Here is a 19,726-nt window from a genome sequence, read left to right on the forward strand (position 1 = left end):
AAATCTCCTCCCACAATGAAAGTCACGAGAGAGAGAGAGGGGGAGTTCATTTATTGTTTAGGACAGATCATGTGTTTACCATATTATTATTCTGGTTTTTAATGCTCTTTATATATCTTCACATTAGGCAGTAACTGCCGTCACACTGTCAGGTTATTTGTAACATACTCTGGTTGGAGGGGCCCATTGTGAATGTTAGCCAAGGGCCTCAGCAGCCTCATGAATCTCCACTGCAGTCTTCAAAACTGTTTTTTTTTTTAAATTGATGGCCAAAAAAACCTATAGACAACATAATTTACAAATTGTCCAAATATCCCTGAGTTCATCCGATAGATGGAGATTTTCCATTGCACTCTGCACTCACACGCTGCCCTCTAGTGGTGAAAAGGGATCAAGATTGGGAAACTGAAACTGTCATGATTTGTGGGTCGTGTCATGAATTTTACACTAAGGTCGTAGTTTTTTTTTATCCTTTTCACATCCATGATACAAGACATTTGTGTTAACAGAAGAAAAGTCTGAGGGTAAAATGGTTTATGTGCACAGGTAAGAATGAGAATTTTTCATAAATTGACAAAAATATAAAATGATGGAGTGTACAGTGAAGTTCACAGACTTGGAGTCACGTCTATCTTTCCTTTGTTGTGTTATTATTTTCAACAATAGAACAGCTGTTGACTTTGTTTCTATTGTTCATTCTTTCTCTTTGTATGTTGTAATGTCTAAAAATAGAAAAGAACAATTAATCGCCTGTAAAGACTACTTTGAATAAACCTATAGTTCACTGATCTTCGTAGCATCAACAATGTTTGCTGCTACGAAGAAGATCAGTGAACTAAAACATTCCGACTTTCCGAACTGAAATAAGGTGAACACACTGAAGTTGGAAGAACGACTTCTCAAACTCAAAGACTTGGACCATCGGGGCAACACATGAATGCAGCATAAATTAACGTAGGTTAGGAGGGTTAATCTGGACGTTGCTGAAGGACACCCTCTGCAGGCGCTCAATCAGCCAATGGCAGGCCTGCAAAGATGAGACGTGAAATCAAAGACAAGCCTCTAAATAAACACTCTGAACTCAGTTATAACTGGTACTGTGACTTTAAGTAGAAGAAAAACAAAACTCAAACGCTGAGTTGGCCCTAACAGAAGCTTGAACCAAATAAACAGACGACACAGATGTGTTGAGTTTGTTCTTAGAAAATCTTTCTGTATTTACATGTTTGAACAGACGAGCAGTACAGACAAAGAGTGCTTATATACAGAGCAGCACAGGATGTTAAAATGAGTGCTAAAACTAGAGGGTATTTACAGATGGACGACAGCGGGAAGTACAGACTAAGAACGTGTTTTATCACAAAACTTCTGGTACTCTACACGGTATCACAAATTCCATGAACTGTACAGTTAAAAACCAAAAAATGGTAAATCTACATGAAATCCAATGTATCTCCAAGTGAGAGGCACTGAATTATATATATTTACATTATATATACATATCATAGTGTATAAGCATGTATGTTTTCATACATTTTTTAGCTACCTGTGGTGCAAAAGCAGCAAAAGAAATTAGAATGTATGGAATCCATTACTACTAAATAAAAGGTTTGTGCTAAATGGGCTGACTGACAAAATAATGTTACACCATACATAAACGATATACTGGCAAAGAAATGGTGAGCGCAGGTAAAAAATGTTCTCTCGCTCTGAAGTGAACAGAAGGTTACCGTCAGTCATTCAAAAACAGAAGAGATTGTCAATAATACTTCAAGTTCATGCAAAGATATAAACCATTAAAAATGAAAAAAAAAAACAGAAAAAAAAAAAAAACGTTTCCCTGTTGACCAACCAGCTGTGCAGCTTTCCCTTCATCGTGACTCGGAAGGTGCAAAACAAAAAGGAGGGAGGGCGGGACTTCCTGTGCGGGTTATGGATTTGAGTTGGCGTGCAGAATGAGCATTTGGTGGGCTGGGACAGTCTCAGTTTTGGGCTCCTCCTGGCTAGAGGGGCCGCTCACTGTGGCAGTACTGGGTGGTGGAGGGGTGGGGGTGGAGGAGGGGGCGGTGCTGGTAGTGCTGCTGCTGCTGCTGCTGCTGGTGGCGTTGGTAATATACGTGGTGCTAGTGAAAGTGGCAGCGGGCGTGGCGTTCTGCTCCTCTTTGGGCTGCTTGCTGGCGTACTCTGTGATGCTGAAGACGAACTGGAGGCAGCCCAGTTTGATGTAGCTGCCGTGGTGGAGCAGGGCGGTGCCCTCCCAACCCGCCCCACTGCCCCCGATCAGGCTGGAGCTGCTCGCCTTGCAGCTGCACGACGGCTCGGAGCCGCCCTGCGACTGGCTGCTCATCACACCGCCGGCAGGAAGCAAACCGACCACGGAGCTGGGACCCTCGTCATCCTCACGCTGCTTACTACGACCTGCAGGGAGAACGCAGAGAGATGAAGCATCGCACAGGTGGAGGCAGGTGAACTACAGCCAGGATACCAACACATTTTAACCACAGTAGTCGACTGTTTTATCAGACAACACTGATCCAATTGACAATAAAAACAGCGTCATGTAAAATTTATGCTACTTTCCATGAATATAACGCCAGTCTTTTTTGTTTTTTTATTCACTTTTAAATTAATAAACAATGACAAAAGTTCAAAAAACACAAATATCTTTCATACTCTTTATTTTTCCTTAAAGCCTACTGGACGTTTTGAATATTGTGCAAAGAATCTGTACGATTCAGTCGGTAGAAAACATCAGCAGATGTTTCACTCCAGACTTTAAATCAAGTCTTTTTAAACTCTGATATTGCTGTTAAGTTTTTCTACAGAGGAAATAACAAAACAAAACAACCGTGTCCATAGTCCTCCATGCAATGATGAAAAGATAACTCAGACTTCAGACAATATGCTGATTATTAAATGGAGAATAAAATGATCCATTTGGTTATTTAATTAACAATTTGGAGAATTAAGTCTGATCTTGTGCGTTCAGACTTGTGCTCACTGATGCCCCCTACTGGATGCAGGAACAGTGTCAGATAAAAAGAGGTGAACTCACGGATGATGCCTTGCACTTTGGCCACCAGGCCGCTGGGCGGAGACGGCGAAGCTTTCTCAGAGAAGTCACACGAGTAGAGGACGTTGTCGACCGTGGTGCCGTGCTCGCTGTAGTTGAGCAGCTCGTAATGCTTCGTGTTCTGCGGACACACACGGAAACTTTTTTTTACACCGGGTACTTCAGTGACAGTACAACAAAGGGGGGGTGGGGTACAGTTCAAAGACCCTACCTCGTCATAGAAAATACAGGCGTGTTTCCCCGATATATAGTTGCAGTGACCGTAGTTTGTAAGGCACACGTCCATGTCAGCACCTTTACAAGACACATTGAAGAAACGACACAAACAGTAAAGATCAGGGAAGACAAAATAAGGCATTTTAGAAAATACTACACCATAGCCAAGGTTTGCAGAACTAAAACACTGGGCCATTGGGGGCCTAGCACCCAGTCAAGAGAGCCTCCAGAAATGCTAACAGGATCAACATATTTCATGTTAATGAACCGTAGCATTGACTTTGTCCTCTGTGAAATAAAAGCATTGGTACGAGGAAAATGACCTACATAGAAACACTGTTGTATACCGTGTATAGCAGTATAAAATAATGACATATGTGCCATCATGACTGCAAGTGCAGCCGCCACCATCAACCACTGCACGGGCCATGACGCCACTGAAAATTCACCCTCATGGAATGCAAGCCGCCGCTTCACTGCTCAAAGTGTGCTGGGATACATAGCAATGCAGATCAGGGTGGTGGTGACACTTTTTTTTTTTTTTAAACAGGTTTCCTCCCTCATTAGGTCATAATCATGCAACTTTGTGCAGTGCTGGTGTGATTGAAAAGACTCCTCAATTAAGAGAGAGATTAAGGAGTGACCAGCAGAGGTCAGCAGAGCGACTCTCTACACATCTGCGGCTGGTGTTACCATAAGCTGTAAGAGTAAGTACAACTCAAGCAAGGACCTAGAGAGGAGGAAACCATGTCAGTAAGTGCAACAAATCTAATCCACAAAAACTAATATTGAAAAGACATAGAACACTATATAGACAGTGAGGACTTGATAATGTATCCAGACATGTCTCAGTTAAAGTGCAATTCAAAATAAAAGACCTCTCACAAGCAATAATAAGACTCTTTCAGACATTTTAAGACCTTCAGTTTCAAGATCCATTTGAAGGATCTGCAGGAAGCCTGTATATACTCAGGTTCTCTACAAATGATGCTAGGACAAATTTTCATTTTTCCCCCCAATAAAACATTAGTAGGTTTCAAAAAGTTATTTCCTACATAGTATACAAGTTAAAAAGCTCATTATTGACACTATGAACATCTTTCACTCTGCAAAAGAACACAACAGGCAACTGTTCTTACCAGATCCTATGTATAATGTTCTGTAACACATGCTGACTGCTCCTCCTTTTCCTGTCAGAGGGTAGAAGACGGCCCGGGCCTGCACCTTCTTTTTACCTAGTGGGGAGGAGGGGGTGTTTTTAGAAAAGTTGGGACATATTTGTGCTCAGGTGTTCTTATGAATAGAGAATCATTTTGGAAGAGAGACTGAGCAGCGTTAGAGGTGGAGTGTCTTACTGTCAGGCCGGGGTGACGGGGATTTGATGGCGGCGCTCGGGGCAGGGAGAGGAGAAGTGCTGGGGGGCACTTTTGGGGGAAAGAGCTGCTGGATCCTCTGCCAGGCAAGCAGCTTGATCATCTCTGTATCCAGTTTGTCCAGCTCAATTCCTGCACACACACACACAAACATTAAGAGAGGTATATACCGCTGACAGCGTAAAAAAAAAAGGCAATACTACAACCCCTCCAAGGTAAATATCGAGTGTCTACACCTACCTCCATCCATATCCTTCATGCAGCTGGAGAGGTTGGTGATGGAGGACAGAGTGCTGGGCAGCAGTGAGTCCATCAGTCCAGGACCAGGACCAGCCTTAATGTCTGCACAGGGGAAATGAACAGAAAGCATTTGTTTGAAGAACTCAGACTCATCGTGATCATTTTAATTGTGAATTCAGACAGATGGGGAATTAGTGTCAAGGAGCACCAGAGGGCGCTGTTGGGCTCTGACCAGCTCAGTGACAGTAGGGGGCAGTGTATGCTAGGAAACACCAGAGACTGAATGAATGAATTCATCTTTCCACTGTTACTGTTTGCCTTTTTAATAACCCAACAACTGTAAGACAACCCTCCAAATACCCTCGTATGACTTAATGCTACATTTATTATGTTCCGTTTTTTTATGCAAAGTCAAAACCACCATACAAAAAGTCTGTGAAGGTTCTCAGTCATCCAGGTCAAGGTAAAGTTGGAAGTTTGATCCAAAAGGCACCTGGACTTAGGATCCAGCTTCATTTAAAAATACATTTTCACCTTGATATTCACTTATTTGGGGAGAAAATCATCTCAAGCATGTTGAAAACTGACAGAAAACAGACAAGACTTATTCAAGAAGACAAAACTTACCGACACCCTGAGAAGAGGCTAACAATTAGCAATAAAAGGTAGCAACTAGGAAGTTTCAACAACACTACACAAACATCTTTTCGCAAAAGTTCTAATGTTTAAAGTTTTAATGTAAGCTCTTCATAGTGTGTCTATTCTAGCTTTTAAAAACAGCTCGCCCAGCACTGATGAGATTAAGTCCATGTATTTCTCCTGTGGGGCTCTAAACCTTAAGTGGTGTGGCTTAAAGCTACGTCTTGATATACTATATACTTTATTGGTTCAGGAGTGTCATACCTTGAGTGGGCGGGGTCGCCACCAGCTTGTTGTGGCCGTGCTCCTTGTCTCCTTTAAGTGGTGTGTCTGAGCGGGCACTGCTGGTGATGGAGGGTTTTTCCTCGCTGCTCTCCTCCTGCAGCTCCGTCTGACTCCTGTGGTTCTGCTGCCCGCTGTGTAACCATAACGTCGGGGCACTGGGGGAGATTTTCTGAGCGCACGCCTCCGTTGTGCTCTCGGGCTCCTTTTTAACCGTTTCTGCTCGTAAGTGGTTGAGCAGCCCGGAGGCAGGGGCGGAGTCCGAGGGTGCGGTGCTGGGCTTCAGTCTGTGCTGCAGCTCGCCCTGCCTGCAGGAATCCGAGGAGCGGCTACAGTCTACAGGTCCGTTAGCTTTGGGAGGCTGGTGCTCCTCTGTCAGAGGTCCGTTAGGTTTCCTGCAGTTCTGACAGGGTGTCATGCTGCATTTACAAACGCCCAGCTCTGACAGGGTGTCAACAGGTGTACTGCAGGGCTTAGAGCAGGGCTCAAGGGAGGAAGTCCTGCCTATGGAGGCTTTCGTTTTCACATCTTCAGATGTGACACAGGATTTAGAACTAGATTTCTGCTCAGGGCTCCACTCTGCTGGAGGCGTTACTGATGGCAGGGTGGATGAAGATTTGGGCTTGATTGACAGGTGTCTCATGATGCTGCACTGCAGGGCGATGACATCCTGAAGCCACTGTTCAACACAAGAATATGTTTTAACAAGAGGAGAAAAGTTGAAGCGTTTCAATTTTGTTGCATTATTTAGAAACGACTCAAAAAGTTTTTTTTTTTTTTTTGGGGGGGGGGGCGGGTAACTGTCATCCTTACAGAGACCTTTTTGTTAAAGACTAAGTCATAAAGGTTCAAAACAAACGGTGGTTTAAATTCATCACACTTACCTCCTGCTGCTCAGCATCTGAGGTCAGGTGCTTTGATGACTGATGGTCAGGAACGCCGCTACAAACCAGTTCCAGCTGGCGCTGCCGTGCAGGAAGCAGCAAGGGGGGAGGATTCTGGTACTGGGACTTGATGGAATCTGGCACCTAAGACCGAACCAGAGATTTGTTAGTCGTTACCAGCGAACCATGACAATGGATTGTTTGTCCTGATTTAGAATTTAAGAAACCCGATCAACAACGTCACAATAAGGCAGCCGCTCTACCTTTATGCTCTTCTTGTTGTGCTGGTGGGTTGTGCGTCGGTTGGGTGTGTTCTGCCGATGAACTCTACGCAGAAAGTCCACCTTGACGGCGTGCTGGGACATGCGGTCCTGGAACTGGTCGAAGAGCTGACAGCGACTGGACAGGCTCAGGGTCCTCTGATTCAGCTGGAAACCAAAAGAAAACAGATTAGACCTCTGAATCATTGGTACCTAAAATACTAACTCAAAGACCACAAGCCTGACTCTTACCGCTAAGTGCTCCACGTGGTTCGGACACATCCATTTGCCGGCAGGTAGAGCTGTGAGCGGAGGGTCCAGACAGTCCATATGGAACAGAAGGGGACAATAGTCACACTGGATCAGCGGTGCCAACCTGCAGCTCCTGTGAGAGGAAACACGACCAGTTTGATACATGCTATATTTACAGTCTGTGTGAACATCTATGGATTTACAGGAACCTGGCAGTACTCACCTGTTACAAGAATAGCAGACTCTGACCGGTAGAGGGACCAGACCATTAGAATCCAGTTCATGCTGAGGTCTCCTGAACGGCTTCCCCAGCAGCTCCTCTTTTCTCCTCCTTTTACTGCTGCCTAGAAATCCAAACACGAGGAGACAGGAACATGTGAGAAACAATCAAAGCCAGATCACTTCAAACTGTCCGGAGTAGCTCATGTCAAAAAATTCTGAAATGCCTTTAATTTCTCTTATTTGTCTTCTTAATACTTAATATATAGAAACCCTCTTAGAAAAACAGCAGACAGCTTGCTTAGATTGTGAAGAGCCAGTTTCCTCATAACTAAAGCATCATTTATAGGGATCTCCTCGAGTCAGACTGACCTGGCAGTGCAGTGGTGCAGGTGAGCTCGCTGGGCAGCTGGAATTGCGTGGGGTTTCTCTCCATGGCGGCTGCTATCAGCAGCTGAAACGGTCTCTTGAGGAGGCGTGGCGTTGGAGAAGTCAGCGTAGCGCCTTCTAGCTCTGCACCCTGCACCTCATCCTCGGCCTCTGCAGCCTCCTCCTCTCCGTCATTCTGCTCCTCAGACGGGGTCGGGGTGGACGACGTGTTGGAGTTGGGCGTCCCGGGTCGGCTGCTCGGCCTGCTGCTGGTCCTGCGGTCCAAGAGGCGAACCTGTGCCACACGTAGACCGGGTCCAGCCGCTCCGGCACCTGGAGGCAGCCCATCGAGCCGCAGTGGGCCGGCATTCAGCTCCAGCTCCACGGCGGGGGATGCAGAGCGCTTTGTCGAGGGCCTGTCTGGTAGACCGTTTGTCTGCTCTGATTTCTGCTCTCGCTTCTTCCAGAAAACAAAAAAAAGATGTATTAGTCCATTCGGCAACAGAGAGCAACCACAACTTTTCTCAAATACAAGAAGAGGATTGGTCATGTAGGAGTAACGACTTGCCACCCACCTTTTTTCTAACATTACAGCGATGACACATCCATTCCCCAGGGGGAAGCATTTCTTCACTCAGAGGCGGGTTACTGTAACAAGACACAACACCATCATCAGTAACTAACCAGGATGCTAATTAATGCACAAAATGTGTTTATGCAGTCTTAACACTGTGCTTCAAAAGTATAGCTTCTTATTTCATGTGCAGAAGAAAGTGTTAAACAGAAAACATTAATACACCGTCCAATTAATTAAAATACATATTGCCCACATAGTAGTCTAACATAACAGCAATGCTGGCAGCTTATAGTTACCTACATTCATTTATTTATCACTCAGATAGTAAACTTCACCCCTCTCTGCCGCCATCTAGTGGACTGATTGTTGCTTTACAATAAAGAAAAAGCCTGGCAATGAATTGTTAAGATATCTCCATGTCTAATCTACTAACAAAAGTATAGCACAGATGAAGCATTAATATCATCCATGATGTTAAATAAAAGGGTATTATAACTCACACATAATTGCAACGTGTATCTCTCAAGTAAATGACCACAGAAAATGTTACAATAATGTAAGGAAGACGTATTCACATCGACAAAGACGATTAATAAAAAGCTCTTGCTGTTTAATGAGATAAATTGTAGGAATGCTAAGTCAAAGAGGGATCTGTGGTGATTGGTTTATAGTTGACAGTATAAACTATAAATCTCCCACTGACAAGCAAACATGACCAGAATACCTTGTGTGATATTACCTTTCAGATTACATACATTTATATACCTCTGATATGACATGTTATTAAGATGAAGCTTTTCACAGTCATGCCCATATATGGATAAAAAGTCTTTCTGTTCAGTCGTTTCCAAGTGACAGTCTGAAATCAACCTCACCAAATGCCGAAGTTAAAATAATCATGCATGCACACATTTCTCGAGGAGCAATGCAACGAAACGCTACGATACAAACACCGTTATAAAGACTAACAACAATGGCATGATGCTGCTGCTTCATCTCTGCACAAAGAGGAAACTTTTATGCAAACCCTTCCTGCTGAAAGCTGGATTTTAAAAGGTTGGTAAGATGGCGGGTTGAATAGAAAAAGAGAGCAGTGAGGTCGCCATATTGTAAACAGAGGCAGACTCGACTCCATTTTTAGCAGCGGCAGCAGCAGCGAGCGGCGGGAGGGGAGGACCGACTACAGGCTCATTCAGCCGCTTTCACAGACCTCATACACGACCACTTTAACACATAAAACAACGCGTTGCATGAACAATTCAATGTTATGATGAAGCGCACAAAACGACACACCCCATAGCTAACAACACACACTCTCCGGAGAGAGAGGAAACATAACGGGTTAGCAACTGTGTTAGCTGCTGTCGTCTCTGCTCGCAGAACTCCATTCAAAAAAACCTTCAATTTAACAAACAAAAGCTCGCAGCTTTACCAAAAAACACGACGAAATGACTCGTAGATGTACTTTTGATTAAATTAATGTATGCTTTTCAATTCGGCGTATTAACTTTACAAATTAAAGAGCTAGACAAGGCTCACTACCGCCCTCCTCGGTTCAGTTGCATGAAGAGCTGAACAGTGAAAACGGAGAAGAAACAGTAATTGTAAGTGGAATATTCATTTAAATAAAAACGACCCTGATGGAAATGTGTGCATAAGTAAGTGTTAGTAAAGTCAGTGATTTTTCATGCAATTGCCAGGTTACAATCTCTGCTGCACACAAAAAAAATAGCTCAACTAAATCAGGGGGACAATCCTTGCAGAAGTTAGTATTTAGCATCCACCACAAATGTGACAGCACATTTTCACAAAGGGTGAGACAACATAAGGCAGCTTCTGTCTTTGAACTCTGAGCTGTATTCGATAACCCTCTGAAATAAATACACATGTGGTGACTGGTACACTATCCCCCTTTCCATTTTGTTGGGAGGTTTATTTCTTAAAAGGGAATGGATCTGAGTCAGCATGCTGCATAGACAAATGTTCTGCAGAAACAAAGAGCAGCACAACTTCATCAGAGAAACAACCCTCGCAGTGTTAAGCGTCCAGCCAACTGAAACCAAATCTTGCAGTCCATTGTATGTTCTCCACTTAGCATGCACTGATGCGTGTTAAAACGTTTTCACTGTGAACTCTTTTTGTTTAAAACTCACCAGCACTGGAGGTGGAAGGCTGCAGGACAGTGGTCACAGCAGAGCAGGTCTCCCCCCTCCCTGCAGCTATCGCAGGTGTCATGGTTGGTGGCCCTGCCGCTCCTCCTGACGTCCCTCACCAACTTCCGACTCCTCTTTTCCACCTCCTCGGACTTCGGGGGCGCGAGCAGTGTTTGGATTTGCTGGGAGGGGGGGAGAAAAAAAAGGAAGTTGATCAGATTAATTTGAGGATATGATAGCCCTGACATTTAATACATTTAGAGAATCTGAAGCTCTGGTAACTTTAAAGGGGCTCTATGTAGATTTGGTAGTGACATTTGAAAGTTGGAGAAGTGAAACAATTCTATGCTATATTTTCTGAACTGAATACACAAACTTTATTCAAAGATAAAAATGGGTCCCTGGACACTGTTTGGAGCTAAAAATCTACCAGGAGACTTAAAGTTTCACTGTTGGGGGGGCCTTCAATCATAACTTCTCACGTAGCATTTTATCTACAAACAGTTTTCCAGGGACCAAATTAGTGTACAGAGTTATGAACATATACCACAGAATCTGTACTTATCTACCAAATTACATAGAGCACCTTTAACTTGTGGCCTTCATTGTGAGAGTATAAGTTGGGCTTGCAAGTTTTTGTAAGACAACTAGGATGGCTCCTTTACACATCCCATCATCACCTGTTATGTCAATGTATTAAAAATGAAGAATAGAGCACATTTCTATATCTATAGCTGCTAAAAGTAGTAAGTAATTCAACATTGTAATACTTTGTTGATGATAGTATTCTGTAAAAAATGGCTTTTAATGACTAAATCACATGTTTTTTTACATGCACTACATCCATACCACTAAGAGATGCTACATTTGACTTATAAAATCACAATAGTTGTGTTAAATAAAGAGTCATTTGGGAGGCTAAAGGGTGATCTGATCACTGAAAGGGCCTGAAATACCTCAACTAGCCTCCATTATCAGCCAGAGGTACTCAGTTATCTATCACAGAAATGCAATGCTTAATATAAAGGCGATTGTTATAAATGTAAAGGCATGTTTGCGTCATAATAGAGGGGATAGTTCACTTCAATGAGGCCTAAGAGAAGAGCAAGCCTCACCTCCATTAAGCCCCCAGAGGTATCCAGATCGTACACAATCGTCGGGGTCTCCATTTTGTCCCACATTCATCCAGCAGCAGACGGTGCAAAAATAGGGACTTGCGGTACAAATGCCCAGACGGCACGGAAAGATGAGAGTAATTCCCGAAATAAAAGTGTTTTTTCCAGCAGAGAAAGGCTGGCAAAGCGACGCTAGCTCTCGTTAGCCGGCTAACAGAGCTAACTACGAAAAGCAAGACGTCAGCCAGTCAAGGTTGTGAAGCTAGCGGGCTCACTAGCTTGTGTTTGCGGGCCCGAAAAAGACAACAAAACTCCTCCTAATTCTTGTAACTATAGCGTCAGTTTTTAGCACCAATCTTAAAACACTGGCGTTGAGCCTTACATACAATCTCCTCTATCAAGAGACAGCTGCAGTAAGCTACAAAACCCTGCCGCGGCCTAGCTGGCCAGCCATGATTCTTGTTTCAGCTCCTGCAGAAAGGAGTCCTGTAAATCTGCAAACCCATCCGCTCCCATTGTCAACAACACCACATCAAGCCAGCTCCTACGAAGAAGAAATCCCACGTGGTTCGGTCCAATGCACGTTTTCCGGTAGAGTTCCGAAAGAATTATCCTGAAATCGGGTTTGTGGAGATGCAAATTCGGTTGATGTTATTGTTGTGAAAAAGGCTGTGCATCTACCCTGGCTGCTAGCAACATCCTCTACCAGTTGGCGCAACCGCGAACCGACTGGGGCGCATGCGCATTGGGGACGGATATAGACCATTACGACGAGACATTTTCCAAAAAGGAGCGAATACGTTTTAAAAGATTGTCTACCCTTTTACCGGAATTACTCTCATATGTATTACTTTATCTGACACTGTTACTTTTGTTGTTACACATTTCTTAGTGTGGCTTATTGCTGCCACTCTGCGAATTATATTCTGAATCTGTTGGTACTAATAGTTAATGCTAAGCGATACTGAATGACCTTTCCATACAAGTAAGATACACGCATGTACACCATCACTACGAAATGCACCAGTGGCACCTCAACCTTGCAAAAGGTAGCTTTTTAGCTCTTAAGTTGTGCATGTAGACACTACACATCTAACAGCACATCTTCGGGGGGTAAGGAAACAATGATTTGCTAGTTGTCTAGTCCAGTCTTTGCTCTCAGAACTCAACTCGGGAAACAACACATTTAACGCTCATTCGCCTGCAGGTTTACCAAATATACACTTGAAATGAAGTGAAAATGAGTTGTGGATTAATTCATGCCTGCTCGTGTATTCGGCATGTTACCTGTACAAATTAGAGACTTAAACAAGGCTCAGTATCACCCTCTCCTGTCCAGTTTGATAAAGACAATGAGAATATGGAGGGAATAAGCAGGAGTGTAGTGTTGCATAAAGAAGTGGGTATGGGCTACTCTTATTTTTTTAAGTGGCCCGTCCAGGAGAAGATTAACTACCTCTTTCATAGAATAGAAAATATCTTTATTTGTCATTGCACATGTACAATGAAATTTGGTCAGTGCAAAAAACCTTCATAAAGTGCCAGCTTCAGTAAAGTGCCCCTTATAAAAGATAAAAAAATAGAAAAGAAAATAGAAAAAATAAAAGACTACTTGCATATTTAGTCAGTGCGTACTAGCCAATTAGACAGAGTATGGAGGTCATCCCTTCACCATCCTAAGAGAAAAAAAATACAGCATATACTGAATATTGTCAATAAATCAAATAAATGTTGTGAATCAGAGGAGATCCTTAGCAAGCAATATTTGACTCTGTGGTTACATGCCCCCTTTTATTTAAAGAGAACAAATACATGTAAAAAAAAAAAAAACAATCCTTTTTAGATCTAATTAAAAAGAAATACATTTATTATTTTGAATCTTCCTGTGATTACAAACGTGTTCCAGATTACCCCGCAGACTGATAAAAAAGTCTTAATCTGTTGCCAGGTTTGAACAACATTATACCGCAAACATACCCCTGCTCATGGATGATGTCATCTGTAGCTCTTACCAGCAGAGGGCGCCAGCAATCTGTGGTGGGATACGACCACAGTATCACAATGGTCACATTTTTGATATTTAAATGTCTGCTTTGACTGATTTTAATCTAGAATGATGTGTTCCATTCATTTTTATTTGATGCCATCAATGCAAATAGCTTTTCCTTGTTATGACAAGTTCATATTCCTGCTTAGAAATCATGTTGGCTGAGTTTGTTCGCAAGTGGAGGGAAAGATCCATTAAAAAAAAGGCTATGATTGTCAGCAAGTTGCCTAAATTGCTGACAAATATCATAGTTACACTGAGGGTTCAGGAACCAGGCTATGAATTGTCAACGTAAACATATTTGCTCTGTATTCCTTCATATTGACCAAACTGGAGGAGGGTTAAGCCTTGTATATCCACTTGCTTTGTAAAATAAATATACGTCCAATTCCCCAGCACACATTTAAAAAAAGCAAAAAACAGACTGTTATAGCATTTCAAATGTGCATTTGATGAACCCAAAGGCAAGCAAACACTAAATTTGCAATTTAGTGAATATAGTTTTTAGATAATGGCAATCATCGAGGTCATTCACCTGAGAATGAGCACTCTCTTCCAGGATGATTCATTTTAAAAGCCTCAGTCAGATGGACACAGGCTGTGTTTTCTGCTGCAGGTTCCCTCTCAGACTTCCTTTTTTTAAAGAAATCTATTACAGCCTGCTGAGAGACACACGGCTGCCCTGACAAACGCAATACATCACGAACAGCAGATGCATCGCAGTTTGTTCATGCCATGACTTCATTACACAGCTAATTATCACTTTTAATGGGACTATTTTCACTCGTTCATTAACGTACGCTGTTACTGATTTCTTTCTCTGGAGGCACAGAGGAAACTTTGTGCATTAAAAGGAAGAGATCACTCTTAACTTTTTAGTGTGACTGCCATAATTGCAGAGTTGTTCAAGTAGAAATGACATATTACTTTAATTAATGCCAAAGGAGGTGTCTGCCTTTGGAATTTCTGTCTTTTTTTTGTTTTTTATGGAACAATGGAAATCTGTGGCATCAGGATAGTTGCCCAAAACTGCAGGTGAACAGCAGTTATGGAAACTTTAGTTCATGTAAATTATATTCACAAGCTTTAAAATTCACAAAATCCTCTGGGTAATTTCCACTTTGATAACATTGAAGTGCTAAAACATTAACATCATTCACCATAGGAGGAAATTAATTGTTATTCTTGATATTAATCTTACAGGTTTGAAGTTGCCTTTTAAAGTGAATGTTTAAAAGATTTTTTACTCCTTGTCTAAACATGCATCCAGGGTGATTGAATCACAATTGAACAGCTCTAATGAAAGCTTATCAAGCCTCACAGGTCACACTCTTTCCAGATGGTGTCAGCAGTGAAAGCTTTTCTGGTGTATGGAAAGAGTAATGTTTCTAGTTCAACATGAACCAAATCTGTTCTGTAGGTTCCAACAAATCTGTCACTGCCCAAACCTACTGTGCTACTCAGCACTTGTATTTCATGCTTTTATATTCATATATGCCTTCTGTTAAAGGGGACAGTTATGTCATCGGTCGCATACAAGCTTTAATAATTGAATCAAATCAAATAGACACAATGCAATCAAGGAGACCAGGAAAAAAAAAACCTTTGTATTTTTTCTGAACAATAACTTTTATTGAGGATGTTTGTGAAGTAGCTTAATCCGTACTTTATGTACAGTCGAACAAAAATAGGTTAATTATTATCATTGTCATCACACCAGCTTGCATGGATACATATTATCATAGGACATCCCGGTATGTTTGACTGACTGTAATGGTCTGAATTTAGACGCAATCTCCAAAACAAGCAGTGGCAAAATGAGCGACAGCCTCCCTCAGTGTGCATTTTCCTTTCGCTTCAACAAAAGAAAAACACGAGATGTCAAAAAAAAATCAACTCAATTTGTTACGCTACACTGACGTGGATAAACTAAGAAGAATCAAATCACCTTTTCTTTAACTCTGCATATGAACCCAAGAAGTTTGTTTATTACAGTGTTGAAATAGAAACTTAAACGATCCCTTTTGGCTTTTTTTTTTTCTTCGATTTACTGATCATTTATATAATCATAATTTGACAGTTTTTAAAGACATTTTGAGAAATAGCTGTATGATTACTGAAAGTGAGCTGGAAGATTAACATCTGACATGTTGGATACAGAGCTCGTGTCAGGATGCATTCATTTTAGCTTAGCTTAGCATAAACACTGGAAGCAAGGGGGAACAAGACGAGTAAAAATAAAGCCAACTAACACCTTAAATAGCAAAGATCCAATGACTGGAAACACATTTCTTAAGGGCCTCTTACTCTATATTGATTGACAGTATGTTAATGCTAGTTAGCGAATGAGTAGCTAATTCATTAGCAAGCAGCTGGTGAGTAAGAAGCCTGAAACGCTCTCTAATATACTGAAAGTAAATGGAAAAGAGAAAAATTCTCGATTAACTGGAAACATTTAAAAAAAAATGAGTAACAAGATAAAACATGTTCATTAGAGATGTTTCCGGGTGTTGTTTGATGTATTTTTGAACATGGAAAGAGCCAAGCTAGTTGTTTCTACACATTCTGTATGTAAACAGTGGATATAACCATTTATACTTTACCTACAAGTTTGATTTCTGCTGTTTTAAATCTTTAAGTTGAGCCTTTTTGACTTCTCCATCTTGTTTTATGGAACCAAAAATGACCATATTTAGACAAGAAAGCAGAGCTCTAGCCATGCTAGGGGTCAGCAAATGCTATGTTGAAAAATAATGCTAGCCCCTAGCTTGTGCGTGCATGTTAAAGGTAACAAGTATATTGATGAGGGGAAAAACAGGCTTTAAATAAAATGTTGCTGTTGCAGCGTTACAAACACAGCCAAGCCATGCATGCACTAAGGGTACCATTGTTCTTCATCTATTTTAATCTATATAGAACCATAATGTACTAAATGCACAGCATGCTGTATTGGAGACGACTTTAAACTACAGATTGAGACCATAAACTCATTAGGAAAATGTAAATAAGCAAGGGGTAGGCTCATTTTCACTAACAACTTTTTACCACAATTGGAGTCGCTCTCTTCTGGCCATTATAAGGATTGCAGTTTTAATACACTTTTACATTAGCTTCACTTTTTTTTTTTTACTTAGTTTTTTGCACTGTGTTGTTTGTTTCCCCCTACTTCCATTCTTTGTGCTAAGCTAACCAAGTCAAGCTCTGCACCAAACATGCAACCTATTTTAATGCAGATACATTATGAGTTCCTATTTTAATAAAATTGCATTAATTATTGGGCACTCTGATAAAAGCAAATGCTGCCATTTTTATGAGACGTTCAATAGGTAAGATGTTACTCTTTAACGCCAATAAAACCATGAACATTGTTCTTTAAACGGTGGCAGGAGACGACGAGTGTGTAATGTACATAACATGACATATCCTCTGTGGTTATATGCACTTAATGGTGCTCGCTTGACATGGATTCCCTTTGCTTTCCTAGATGCACTGAAAGTCCTCAGGATGCGAGCTCTGGATTAAAAACTGTACAAACTGCTGCTGCTGGACCGTGACTGTAGAGGAGCTAGAAAAATAATCCGGTGGTCCAGCCGTTCCAGGGGTGGAGTGGTGTCCTCTGTCGGGTAAATAAAGGGAGGCTCATATTCAGAGGACGTAGGGCGGGGAGGGAGTCACTGAAGGTGCGAGTGTGACAGATGTTGAAAAGGCCGGCGGGCTTCTTATCTGTCCATACTGAAACACACACACACACACCGGGTCTCAGATCGAAACCTCGTATTCTCTTGTTTCCTGTAAAGAGAAAAAAATGTATGATTCAAATTAGTTGTTTGACAGCCGACTAAACCAAGGGATGTCACAGACATTTTTGTGGGCAGGGGCTTAAACACCCCCAAGAAAAGCAACTATAACCCCCTCCTGTAAACTCCTTATTTGCAGTACAATTTCCCCACATCATGTGATGTGTTCAGAAACTATTTAGAAATCTTAATTTTTTTACATCAGGGTGGGATTAACTCACCTCATTGTTCTTGGGTAATGCCAGCATGGAGGAAGAAGGAAGAAAATGGTTTATTCAACACAGAGAAAGAAAATGACTAACACACCTGGTGTAACATAAATGATCCATAATCAAGATGGTACATCATAAACTGTGGCTGTATCATTTTCGTAAAAATTACAACATTATTTTTTTTTTTTGTTCCCTAAATTGTAATGTACATGTACATTTAAAGATTCTAATTTTGGAAGAAAATAAAAAGATTTTGATTCAAAGCAGTAGCTCAGTCTGTTGTAGGTTGGGGACCTGAGGGTCGCCGGTTCAAAAGTACCCAGTACGGACCAAATTATTGAATGTGTTCTGGCTGCTGCAGAGGTGTCTATTCTCTTCCTGAGTACCCCTGAGGTGCCCTTGAGCAAGAAACCAAACCCCCAACTTCACTGGAGGCTCCCTGTGAGCAGCCCTCTCACTCTGACACCTCTCCATTAATATGTGTCCATAGGTCCTGTTTATGTGTGTGTATTTCACACCTATTTGTGTGAGTAGCATGTCTCTGAATACACCATGAATTCCCCCTCTGGGATGAATAAGGTATATTTTATTCACAATACAACAACAACCATTCAGTGGTTGGAGTATTCGAGTTTCTCAGCAATAAATCATGATTTCAGCCTTTGACCTGTCAAGGTTTAAAGGGAAAGCCAGAGTCTGACAGCTGAGAACTGGAATGGAGCAAATAAACAATCTTTTATCAAGTATCGTTTTATATTTGAAAATGATTATGTTTAATTAATAGACAAAAGCAGCCATGTGAAATGGTGGCATAAACATACAGGTGTCTTAAACAGCCAGATATTTCTTCATCATAACATCTCCAGAGGGATTTAGGCCCTGGATAAATGACTGCTAAAAGATCTACAGCAGGGTTCCCCAGTTTCTATGACGAACCTGTTTGATTGTCACAGATCTCAGCTAAGCAGATTTATTTCTCTAATGACTCTTTCAGGGAGCTAAACTCCACTGTTATCCTTCTTGCTGCCTCTCTTCTTCCTCGCCGTCTCGCAGGGATTTTGGGTCGTGTTTGGAAACATCCTCTCAACAAAAGCTTTAACCACTTGGAGAATTTCCACAACTGTCTGCTGCCAGCAGCTCTGGCTTTGTGCTGAACATCAAGGCTAAAAAAAAAATCAAACAAGCACACCAGAGAATTCAGGGAATGGTTGGAGAATTCTTGGAAAGGTTTGGAATCTTTTTGACCCGTCCAACGTCAGGCGCCCTCCGAGGCTAGACCCTCTTGTGTGTGTGTGTGTGTATGTGTGTGTGTGTGTGTGTATTTCAATTTAAAAGAAGTAGTCGGGAACAAGATTCCTAGACAAAACGGTCTACAGTAGATAGAGAAAAGATAGGTTCAAAGGGTGTTTTTGGATTGGGATCAGTGCTTAAAACTTTATATTCTGGACTCAAACTGAGGCTCTAGTGATGTTTTGGGATCAGGGGAAAGAAGCTTTGGGCCCAGTCAAACACACACATATAGGCTGTACAGACGTTCACAGAGTGACACAAACACACTCACCGTCGTCTCATGAACTGTGTTGTCAAACGTAGATTCTGCGCTGATGTTTTCATACGGTAAACTGGAGGCCAAGGAGAGCCGGAGAGGCTTTCTCTGAACCCTGAGCACAGACACAGAGTATAACCATGAAAAAGAAAGGTGAAATATTGTGTTTTGTGTATTGTGTGTTAAATTCATTATCTGGAATAATAGCAGCAGCTTTAACTTGTGAAGAAGATGTTTTGAGCTCTTCTTTTTAATCCTCTGAGACATCAGATCTGTTCTCTTCGGGTCACATATTTTATTTTTAGTCACAGTAATGTGTTGAAATCCTTGATCCTAATTCTCTGAAATCTATTCATATAATATCCTTTCAGCTAAAAACAGTCACATTTGCTTCTCTTTGACTTCTTCCTCCTCAGACAGAAGCTGTCCAAACCCCCTTTTTTGTCCAAAAGATCTGATAAAAATGTTATTT

The 19,726-nt window shown here is 41.7% G+C and overlaps 2 protein-coding genes across 3 annotated transcripts in view; both read right to left on the reverse strand.

The window, feature by feature from the left end:
- Window positions 1–1,187: 1,187 nt before the first annotated feature.
- phf12b (PHD finger protein 12b) lies at window positions 1,188–12,375 on the reverse strand. 2 transcript variants are annotated; one of them, XM_020640981.3, is made up of 15 exons: window positions 11,653–12,375; window positions 10,538–10,719; window positions 8,383–8,455; window positions 7,811–8,264; window positions 7,443–7,563; window positions 7,220–7,352; window positions 6,971–7,135; window positions 6,708–6,851; window positions 5,806–6,502; window positions 4,903–5,004; window positions 4,645–4,794; window positions 4,429–4,524; window positions 3,285–3,367; window positions 3,056–3,194; window positions 1,188–2,418 (listed from the first exon to the last, which is right to left on the reverse strand). In XM_020640981.3, exons 1-15 carry the CDS (start codon window positions 11,716–11,718, stop codon window positions 1,931–1,933), a joined length of 3,093 nt encoding a protein of 1,030 aa, XP_020496637.1. In that variant the 5' UTR covers window positions 11,719–12,375; the 3' UTR covers window positions 1,188–1,930. The 2 variants fall into 2 exon arrangements, with proteins under 2 accessions (XP_020496637.1, XP_020496636.1); XM_020640980.3 differs by having other exon boundaries at window positions 7,811–8,267.
- A 2,928-nt stretch (window positions 12,376–15,303) lies between these two features.
- Window positions 15,304–19,726, reverse strand: part of sez6b (seizure related 6 homolog b) — a 140,018-nt gene continuing 135,595 nt past the window's right edge. The window contains exons 16-17 of the mRNA XM_020640977.2: window positions 19,270–19,369; window positions 15,304–17,431 (exon numbers count right to left, since the gene is read on the reverse strand). Of these exons, the coding sequence (XP_020496633.2) occupies window positions 17,345–17,431; window positions 19,270–19,369 (187 nt within the window). The 3' untranslated portion in view covers window positions 15,304–17,344. The remainder of the gene's footprint in view (window positions 17,432–19,269; window positions 19,370–19,726) is intronic.

This window comes from Labrus bergylta, chromosome 11, assembly GCF_963930695.1.
Source record: "Labrus bergylta chromosome 11, fLabBer1.1, whole genome shotgun sequence".
Taxonomy (NCBI): Eukaryota; Metazoa; Chordata; class Actinopteri; order Labriformes; family Labridae; genus Labrus; species Labrus bergylta.